At 40.3% G+C, this 11,190-nt stretch overlaps 1 protein-coding gene across 1 annotated transcript in view; it reads left to right on the forward strand.

The window, feature by feature from the left end:
• Window positions 1-7,440: 7,440 nt before the first annotated feature.
• The window catches only part of LOC103354751 (activator of 90 kDa heat shock protein ATPase homolog 1-like), a 6,966-nt gene continuing 3,216 nt past the window's right edge, over window positions 7,441-11,190 (forward strand). Inside the window, exons 1-6 of the mRNA XM_008278260.1 lie at window positions 7,441-7,704; window positions 9,318-9,508; window positions 9,737-9,819; window positions 9,901-10,018; window positions 10,353-10,444; window positions 10,556-10,684. Coding sequence (XP_008276482.1) covers window positions 7,625-7,704; window positions 9,318-9,508; window positions 9,737-9,819; window positions 9,901-10,018; window positions 10,353-10,444; window positions 10,556-10,684 — 693 coding nt within the window. The 5' untranslated portion in view covers window positions 7,441-7,624. The remainder of the gene's footprint in view (window positions 7,705-9,317; window positions 9,509-9,736; window positions 9,820-9,900; window positions 10,019-10,352; window positions 10,445-10,555; window positions 10,685-11,190) is intronic.

Here is an 11,190-nt window from a genome sequence, read left to right on the forward strand (position 1 = left end):
ATTATAATAACATATTGCATGAGAAATTAAAATATTACACTTTTATGAAGCTGATATTGTCCTATTATCATCTCTGTGCCTTCATGCTGTGTATAAATACACAGAGGTGACCAACTAAGCAGTATTTTATTAATATTCTTACAAAAGAGCATCAATCAAGCACGACTTTAATTTGACAGCTTTAGCTACTGCGGAGATTTAGTTCAATAATACGAAATATAATCACCTGAAAATGTTATTTTAATTTCATAATAAACATTATTGATTGCTGAGGGGAAATTGCGAAGCTGTACGGCAGATACGAAGTAGTTAAATTACCTTTACTTAACCTGACAACTTACATCTGCGCACGTTATATTGCACCATTATACGATAAGATAATGATGCTGCACATGCTAATAAAAATGGCACATAAAGTTGAAATATTACGATATTATGAATCTAATATATTACCATCACCGTGTCTCCCGTTTCTACTGAGTCCAGAGGTCAGCAGCTAATTCAGTTGGACTTCCACAGACACGTTTATTTTTGAACAATAGTATTAATTCTCAGTAGTTTGTTAGAAATCAGATCTTCTCATCTCTACGGATGGAGGCTTTGTCATCCACACATCCAACAAAGCTGTTAAAATACTCTTTTATGAGTAAAAGTAGCGCAATGAAAATATTACTCAAGCAAAAGTACACACAATTATTACAACAATGTACCTGTCAGAGCAAATACAGCCGGGTTAGTGGAAAATTTTAAATATTTGCGTTTACAGATTGTTGTCTCTAATCTGTTTTCTAGAACGTACTACTCAGATGTTCTAAAAAATACGTCGACATTTAGAAGCAGGCAGCCAAAGTGTTTGTTTGTGTGTAAGAGGTCAGAACAAACTCGATGTTGTTGAAACCAAGAGTGTCTCCGAGTGTGACTCCCACGCAGACCGGCCGGTTTGTTTCTACGTCACAGCCAGAAAAACAGGTCCGACCCAGGCGCCTGTAAACCTCCGGACGTCCGCTGTCAATTTAGTCTGAAAGGAAACACAGCAAAATCTGCGAATTACATCTAAAATGAAGCAATGAGAGAAAGTAAGCAGACTGTTTTTTTCAGCGTGTCTAAATTTGTGAGTTGTTTTTAAACTTGGTTCTGGCTTTTCTTCTTGAAGGAGACGATAAAATATGAGTGGAAAGAATTATATAACTTTATTCATTTCACATGTTAAAGGAAATTATTCTGAGCATAAGTAGCACTGGTCTTCTTTGTGGCTTTGAACACAGCGCTGAGCTCGTCTGTGTTTCCTGTTAATTAATCTACATGAGCCACATTACATGGAGGTGCATTCTTGAAAACCCTTTATTCACACAGTAAGTAGCTCATTTACTGTACTCAATGTGAAATATGGTCTGAAAAATCTAAAAAGAAGTCCTGAAAAAGTATGAAATTCTAAAATAGTAAACGTGTAGGTGCATTCTACTTATAAAAATGTGCTTTCAGATGTTTATTCAGTGTGCAATGTGCCGTGTTAAGTGTAAAATATTCATTTAAAGGCACATGTGAAGGAGCAAAAGGTGCAATAATTCCTTTTAAGAGCAGAAGCATAACGTGGCTTTAAATGGAAATACCCACGTAAAGTACCTGGAACTTGTACCTAAAGGCCCCGTATGGTGAAAATCCCTTTTTACTGTGTTTTGTTGCTGTTTTTAAATCAGAAAAACTGTTAAGATGTGAAGACATTTACTTTTGACTGGGTGAAAACAAAAGGAGGAACCTCAGGACGAAAGCTTTGGAGAAACACATTGGAAGACTTCGTTCTTATCTTGAATTAATAATCTGTCGGGTCTCTACAGGTTTTAATCTGGGTGAGGAAAGCGACTCGAATGACGAGAATGTGGTCAGATCTGACAGACCACATCGGCAGCAGCTGAGTTCACGTTACGTTCAGATGTCAGCCGCAGACATCCAGGTGTCGGTTTAATGTGTTCACACTCATCAGACTACAAATATGAAATCCCCTACGAAACAGAGTCCAATGAGACGAACTTCACATCGAGTCTCGTGGTGTAAATACTTCTCACTAGCAGCACATTAGCTACTATAGTTCCTTTAGAAGAAGAGTGTGAGCACACCAGATTAGTAGCTTTGGTCTTTTTCTGTCATTTGAGCTCACACTCAGTTTTCACACTAAAAGCCCCAAAACCTCTTTCACACTTGCATTTTTTAAAACTTTAATCTGACAGCATCTGAGCAGCTTCATGTCTGAACGAGGATCCTCTTCCACTCTAGTGACAGTAAACTGGATGTAGCATCAGTTTAGTCTGAACTATGTGAAGTCACATTAACAGATGTGATGAGCAGCAAGGTCTCAGAGAAGAAAGTCGATCAGGTGAGCAGCAATGTCACAGAAACAGCTCACAAACAATGTTTCCACGCTTTAAAACTGAGATTTTGGGGTTTTTGTATTGAAGAAAAACACCAAAAAAACAAACAAAGATGGTTGCTTTTTTTTTTATTACACCCTTAGAATCAAAAAAAATATTTCCAGTGGTTCCAGTGGGGAACTTGTTGTTTTGTTTGATAGAGATAAAACTTCACACCAACAGACGTTTATCAGAACTAGAATCAACTTTATTGGCCAAGTTTTTAGACACAAACAAGGAATTTCACTTTGGTGAATCTTAGCTCTCTGTATAAGAAATAAAAGAAACAAACTAGAACAATAAAAATAGGCGTGAGAGCAATAAATAGCAGTAATATCAAAAAGTCTTTGGTTGGAATTTTCTCACCACATTTGCAGATTTTACTGTAATAACAGATGGAGACCTGAAGAAACCAGAGTGCTAATTACAAATCAACACAATTAGCAGCACATGCTAACACATAATGGGTGTAAACATGACTGGATGTCAATTTGAATGCTAACGCAGACGACACTGGTGACACCTGATGTGATCACGGTGTTGTAATTTGGTGTTTTGCCCCCCGTGGGCTTGTTTTCAGAGCCTGTAAATTGCAGGTTGATTAAGGATTCAAGCTGCAGAGTGTTTATCTCCTTCCTGAGTTTCCCTGCTGACATGTGCAGCGGCCACCTTCAGAGGCCTGCCAGCAGCGTTTTTAAACGCCCCCCTGAATCTGATTGGTGTAATTATCAGTAATTATCGTCGCTGATGATGCTTATTACCTCCGCCTCTGGAGGTTTTTGTTTTCAGTCACGGTAATTAGCTTAATCTGACGCTCTGTTAACGATGATTTCCGAAACTTTTTACGCCAAACAAAGAACTGAGGAGGTTTTTTACTGCTGATCTGTGATTTGTTACATGCAGAGATTACACTTACGTTTATGCTCTAGAGTTAATGCAACACGGACATAATCCCTCACTGGCTTCCCACCAGGTAACATGTTCAGTACAGACAGCAAGAACTACTCCTTCATTCATTCAAGCTTTAGTCTGAGCTGTACAATCCTGTCATTTCCCTGCTCACTGGAGGAGTGTTTCACTGTGAGGCAGCTTTAGGACATTTAATGACGGTTTATTCTGATTATTGATCAACTGTTTTGGCTAATAATTGTCACACAAATGTGAAAAAAGCCCATCACAGTTCCTCTTGTGGCTGTTTGTCAAGAATGTAAACTCATATTCAAAGAGCCACTGATGCCTCATGGGTGTGTGGCAGGAAGGAAGTCCATTGTCCAAACAAAGTCAGTGCCTTTTTTTATTGGTTTATCTTTCTGATGCAAGAAAGCAAACAAAAGAAGCAAGAATCACGGCATTAAAAAAACCCACAGGCCCTCCCTGTCGACATGCTTATGAAGTGGCCATGGTGCTGCCCTGCATTTACAAAACAAACAAACAGACAAACAATAAACCAGCCAGAATAAGTGAAGCAAACAGAAATGAAACCAATTAAAAAACAAAAAAATCTTACACAAATAGACATCTAACGTAACCAAACAAAGTTTAACTATTAGACAATAAAGTAAGTAAATAGCTCCTCAGTTTCCTCAAAGAGCTTCTCTGGTTAGTTTTTCATCTTGTTAACACGTCCGATGTTCTTTTTCATATATTGAAAGACACAGTCGACCCCATGGCTGAGCATTTCCATCTTAAAACTACAGCTGACAAATACTAGGAGTCAGAGATTAAGAATTTTATGCTTAAACTGAAGGAACTAAGGGGCTGCAAGGTGGTGCGGTGGTTAACACTGTCGCCTCACAGCGAGAAGGTCGCCGGTTGGCGTCCCAGTGAGGACACCCAGGATCTTTCTACGTGGAGTCTCCATGTTCTCCCCGTGCAGCGTGGGTTCTCTCCGGGTTCTCCGGCTTCCTCCCACAGTCCAGAAACATGTTGAGGTTAATTGGTGATTCTAAATTGTCTGTAGGTGTGAATGTGAGTGTGCTTGGTTTCTGTCTCTAAGTGTAGCCCTGTGATAGACTGGTGACCTGTCCAGGTGAACCTGCCTTCACCCTGAGTCTGCTGGGATAGACTCCAGCTCCCGTCGTCAGGATTAAGTGGTGTATAGATGATGGATGGATGAAGGAACTAATTTGTGGCGTTTTCTGTGTCGTTGTTCAGGATCAGCTCGTCGTCATACAGCGCCGGGTAGTTTTTCTCCTTTTTAAGTCGGAAGGAGGAATCGCAGGTGTCTCCTGATGCCTTTGGAGCAGTTGGCAACATTTTGGGGTTTTATCGGTTCGTGTGACCACAGAGACCAAATTCTGAGCAACAGAAAACCAACAATTTGCAACTTTCCAAACATTACTGCCGTCTGCAATGGTGGACGATTACTGCGCAAAAATCTTGTTTACTGATGCATCATGATGTTGACTTTAAACGTGTACAATTGAAACAAGCAATTGTGTTCTTGCTCTTTTTGAAAGAGACTTTATTCAAGGAGTTGTCATGATAAAAAAACAAAAAAAAAAAAAACAAACTACAACTCATAAGTATGTACGAGTTTTTAGGGGTTGAATCAATGATTGGGGAGGAACTTTAAGAACTATTTCATGACCAGTGGCGTTGGTGCTGTCGTAGCCCCGGATCTACTTTTCTGTCATTCCAATCAGACATTAAACCCCTCCAAAATAAGACCAAATCATTAATCAAACACTCAAGCAGCCTACATTTTGGGTCCTCTGTATGTAATTCAGTTAGAAGATTTACCTCAAATACTGCATTTTGTATGCGGTGCTACTAATTCACACAGAACAAGGAGGACATTGTCATTCGGCCAAACATGGACAGAATTTTTGGTAGTTTTCTGTCAGCAGCACAAGATTTGATCTGAACATTATTAGGCTTTTATTTTGGTTTACTGTGTCATAGGACTTTACTAGGAGACATGTTCTCCTCACCTGCACCTCTTCTCCTGGACTGTTTTAAGGCTTCGTCACCCAGATCACTGAGCTCTGCTAACCTATAAAATACACCAATCTGGCAAATCTGGTCCAGCTCAGACGTTTCTGTTACAAGACACACCCTAATGAGTGATTATAGCTATAAATCATCACAAACAAGACTAATTCCAAACCATCGGTGTCAGCAGCATTAACGTGGATCACAGACAAAGCACAGGAAGAAAGTGAGATTACTTTAATTTGCAGAGAGCTGAGTGTGGCACAGTTTACATTGAATGTACTTGTTTAAAATTGTGCAAATATCAGAACTCTATTAGTCACTAATGATATTAATCATCAAAAACCAAGCAAATCTCCACATTTATAAAGCTGGAAACTGGGAATGTTTACCAGATTAACTTAGCATGTCATTTCGACAAAGCAGCCCTTTGGATCAGCCAGTAAATATATTTTATATTTAGCTCCAGGAGTAATGCACTTTGTGTCAAATTATCTTTTTAGTGCTAAATAGAGCTATTAGTCAGCTAATTAGCTATTAAGTCAACTATTTTGGTATTTATTACTTTGTTTTGGGTAATTTTTCAAGAAAAAAATGTCTTAATTCTCAGATCTCTCACCATTTTCTGACATTTTAAAGCCTAAAATCTTAGCGACTAATCAAGAAAACATAGCTGCTTTGATATGACCCATATTTACAATTTCTACAGTTTCACTTCGCAGACGCTTTTATCCAAAGCGACGTACATCTGAGAGCAGATACAACACAAGCAAGGATCTAGTCAGGAGAAAACAATCTAGAAAAGCGCCAGAGAACAAATTCAAGTGTGATAGGGCATTGATGCCAGTAGCAGGCTGTGTGGGAGGTAATAGGATTTTTTTATTTTTTCAGTCTGTAAAGTGTAAAGGTGTTCAGTGAAGAGCTGGTCTTTGGGCTTTTCTTAAAGACTGGGAGGAAGTCAGCAGATTGAACAGAGTTTGGTAACTTGTTCCACCACCAGGAACCTCAGAGGAGAAAAGTCCAGCTATCGACCTCGGGCCTGTTGCAGTGGTTGTATCAGGTGGCTTCTGCTGGTCGAGCGTAGCGAGCAGAGGGAGTGTAAACCTGAATGACAGAGTTCAGGTAGAAGGGAGCTGTTCTCGTTCTAGTTTTGTGGGCAAGTGTCAGAGTTTTGAATTTAATGCAGGCAGCAACTGGAAGCCATCTGGAAGTATTTACACTTTTTAAATTAAATATGACAGCTATCGTCCGTCTATTATTTGACAGAATACACACTGTATCACTTGGAGGGAGATATTTTGGGGCGTTTTGCTGAGTAAGTCGTTATTAGAGCATCGTTTTTGTTAATGACTATTCAGCGTGTGATCAACTGACCCTAGAACTGATTCTCACCGTTTTTCAAACCCGATAACTCAACCTAGTGCAACAACATCATGTCACTTTTTTCTCTACTGTTTTCTTGCTTTTCTTACTGTCATTTTGTAAATTTCCCCTTGTGGGACTAATACAGGATATTCTGTTCTACCCCATATCCACATCTGGACACGTGGAAGGTCTTTACTGTATTTTCATTTTCATCTTTATTGTGCTTTTGTGGCTCTTCTTGTTTCTTACTCTGCTTCGTTTGTAGGTCGCTGCTGTAATGTGTGAATTTCCCCAGTTAGGAGTCATTTAAGTTTATCTTAACAGCAGCAGGGGGAAACAATGCTCACTCATTTTGAAACAGAAAATGAACACAAAGCCACTGTAATTTAAAATATTCATTCAGTTCAATCTATCTGACGTCTAGTATCAGTACAAGAAATTAGTTCTTACCTTCATGAATGCACTTTTCTTTTTGGGTTTGTTGTTTAGTGAAATATGCTCATTGTTTGAGTTGGCTATCTTTGCTTTGATCAATATTTCTTCACCATTTTCTGGATAAACAATTAAAAAATTAACAGTCAAACTGATAAGTATTTGCAGCTTCACTGCTTAAAAATAAAAATCTCACGTGTGTTCCTCAAAGTTCTCCAAAAGTCTTTGCCTCCTCCTGAAGCGGAACCTTTCTTCACAGCACAACTTCCTGGAGAGCTTTTTTTTTTCTTCACCTCGTTACACAAGGTTCCGCTTCTAGCATTTTCCACGGTCGGACTAGAAACGCGGCGGCACCGGCACAGAGCGAGCAGCGGCCAGAGGCTTCTAGAAGCAGCGTGCGGCGGTCAGACACCGGCAGACACAGCCGCTCTCCGCACACACTCTCACACACGTCTACCGCTTTCTTTTTATTTTATCCGGCTCGCAAAATGGCCAAGTGGGGAGAAGGAGACCCTCGCTGGATCGTGGAGGAGAGAGCCGACGCCACTAATGTCAATAACTGGCACTGGTGAGACCCGATGAAAGGACACTGACTGCTAGCTAGCCAGCTAGCCGCTAATGCTAACATCACATATTGAGCTCGTATTAGCATCAAGCTACAGCTCGCGTTTCTGCATTTTAATCACCCGTGGAGGTCTGCTAATGCCCCAGCTCTGTCATTAGACAGCTACAGTAGTCACACGTTTATTATTATTGAACATTTGTCATAAATAGCTGATGTTTGTTATCAGGTTAGCTTCTTTTTGTAGCTAGCTTGCTAAGCTCTAAATGCATGTGTTGAGGTTGTTAGCTGTCAGTTGGTGTGGTTACCGACACCGCTATGTCTGATGCACCACACGTGTGTCGGTGTAATAACATGATTCGTGTTCTGTACTATGGTTAGTTAGCTTTCTGCTGCCGTTGTCTTCCCCCTATAGAACACGTGAGGAAGCCCCTCTGACAACGTGACTTACATGGCACAGTTTACCTAAGGAACATGACATGAATGAACCCAGAGTTTAGCTGCTCTCATAGTCTGCCATGTCGTGAGCACAAAGCAGCTGTTTTGAGGGTTTTCTCCATGGTAACAGAATTTCTGCACCTCATAAATCTGAAGAGTTGCCCCAAGAGACTCAGTAAAGTCACTCGTATGACAATGAAATGGCAATGTGCAATTCACAAAGCTGTCATGCAGTGCATCCGAACCAGGTTTTAAACTGTAATTTCAGTGGTTTTGCAAATGCATGCCGTCCTCCTTATGTGACAGCCACACTTCTGTTGGTATGTCAAGTGGTGAAGCTGCATCACGCGTTTAATCTACTTCACACTGTACACAGTGAGCTAGCTGTTAAAAGAAAATCATATCACAAAATGAAAGTTGAGGCCACAAAGGCGCCTCTGACATTCAGAAAAACCGATTGACAGTTGCTGTCATTCGCACTGTTAACGCTACGTAGAATTGTTTTAATTTAGTTGCACCTCAATTTCAGAATTCAACCTGAAGATAAATTGTGAAACCCATCTTTTAAGAGCTGTTTATCTACAGAAAATGAGGTTTAAATTGACGGTTTCAAATCGAAAGCAATGCAGTTAGCAAAGTCTGCCGTTCAAGATATAGATTATGCACCGTATCTGATGGAGGATTTATTGTTTTATTAGTTCACCTTGATTGCAGAATGCGCTGCGTTGCTTTGACGCTACTGCTGAGCCGGCAAGGACCTGTTTCAGTGTCAGAGACTGTTACGTACATAAAGGTCTTGTTGTTTTCTCTCTGTAATTATTTATTACTTTGTCAACTCGAAACAGTCGCAGCTTTTGTGCTAATGGTTCTATCTGCTCAGCTATTTGTAATAAATACATGCTTGGAGCAGTTTAAGTTCTCATACTTGCATTCGGGCTTAGAGAAGTTAATGTTTTGATGGTGTCTCGTGTAGCAACGATCCATCACATGTTTTCTATCTTTTACACAATAAATATCAAACTGAAGCTTTAAAAAACTGTCATAAAATGCAATATTTATTTCCCCTGATTGTTAAGCCCGAAAACTTTAAACGACATGAAAACTGTGAAGGTTTATAGCATGTCATATCACAGTGTGGTGTTCCTTTGTCTTATTGCCGTTGTCTCTGCTGGGTGTTTCAGGACTGAACGAGACGCAACAAACTGGTCGTCGGACAAATTAAAATCTTTGCTGCTCGGGCTGAATGTGGAGAACGACGAGGGGAGGTGCGAGGTGACGGAGGTCAGCAAAGTGGAAGGAGAGGCGTCGATTAACAACCGCAAAGGGAAACTTATTTTCTTTTATGAATGGAACCTGAAAGCTACTTGGACTGGTGAGTGGAAAACTGCTCGTTTCGCTGTATTTCGTCACCACGCTCTTGCTTGACCAGCCAAATCTTTTCGAAAACAAAAAAAAAGAACAACTTAAGAAATGCATCTGTGAAAAGTACAAGAGAGCAGCTGAGCAGAATTGTGTCTTTTATAAGTACTAAAAATAAAAAAACAGATTTGAGGAGGCTTTGAATCTCTGCTGACACACTTTATTCCCTTTGTTTTGCCAGGAAAGTCAAAAGCAGGAGTCAAATATAAAGGAACTATTGAAGTTCCGAACCTGTCTGATGAGAACGACATGGAGGATCTTGATGTGAGTTTCACCAAAGAGCTTCTGCGTAATGGCTTTAATCTGCGATTAAACCTTGTAGTGACGTCCGTTGTGTGTTTCCAGATTTCTGTATCGCTGAACAAAGACGAACCCGACACACCGCTGACCAACCTGATGAGGACAAAAGGAGCCGAGAAAATCCGCGAAGCGCTGGGAAGTTATGTCGGGTTTTTAAAAACAGGTGAGTGAACCCACTCTCAGGTGTGTTTTTGACATTTTATCGGCAGAAATAAACTAAAAACTAATTTAAATGATTAGAAATACAGATTAGCCATGACAGCGGAGGTGCATCATTTTTACGATTGAATGTTTACGGTGATGAGTTAAAAAAACCATTGCAAGTCTCATTAAATACACATTAGAGAACTTTGGCTAACGATGAAAGCAGGATTTGTTTGCGTAATTTTGATCCTAAACTCTTTGTCTTTGCTTGCTAACTCTGGTGTTTTGTTGTCATGTTATAAAAATATGCAGCGAACAAGAAAAAGTAAAAGTTTTGTCGTTTTTTATGGCAGAGTTCACGCAGGGAATGATCCTGCCCACAGCCAACGGTATGGCCAAGCTGCAGTCCACGTCGCAGTCCAAAGCCAAGGTGGACAAAACTCAGGTCAGTCCGCTTTTTTTTGCATTCTCAGTCGACGCTCTCGTCCCTGATTTATTTACCGTGGCTCTTGTAGCAGATGTTTGCTCACCAGACTTCTCCCCTCGCTTGGAGCAGATTTCCTCCTCGGGCAGCACAGCTGCTCCCATCAACACTGGCGTTAAGATCCCCACCTGTAAATTCAGCATGAGAGAAACGTTCCTCACCTCGCCGCCCGACCTCTACAGGGTCTTTCTCAACCAGGAGGTGAGGTTTACTGCAGCATCCGGAATTGCTCTTGTTTCCCAACCAGGTTTTGTCACAAACGACAGCATTGTGCTAGGAAGCTAGACAAAAACTAAAGCTTCAGGATTTCAACTTTCTTTGCCAACTTAGAATTTCTGCTTCAAACTCTGAGCACATAAAATAGTTCATCATGTGACTCTTCCTCTGCATAAAATTAACCAACCATGTCCCGCCGACTTCTGTCAACAGGTTGTTTTAATGTAGAGCTACAAGAAATAAAACAACCTATCATGTTAAAAAGCGCTGCTAGAGGACAGCTGGTAGAAAACTGTGTGTGATATATGTATTTTGCAGATCAATGCAGCCACAGGTGTAAATTTTAGCCGTTAAACTTCATATATTTGAACAGGATGTTGTATTGAAGTCCACTCAGGTCTGACACTGTCCCCTAATGCAGGATATTCATTTAATTTATGGTAAAATAATGTTGTTGGTTGAATATTCTATATAAAACAGAATAATCAGTC

The sequence above is a fragment of the Stegastes partitus genome, unplaced genomic scaffold (genome assembly GCF_000690725.1).
Source record: "Stegastes partitus isolate 25-593 unplaced genomic scaffold, Stegastes_partitus-1.0.2 Scaffold119, whole genome shotgun sequence".
Taxonomy (NCBI): domain Eukaryota; kingdom Metazoa; phylum Chordata; class Actinopteri; family Pomacentridae; genus Stegastes; species Stegastes partitus.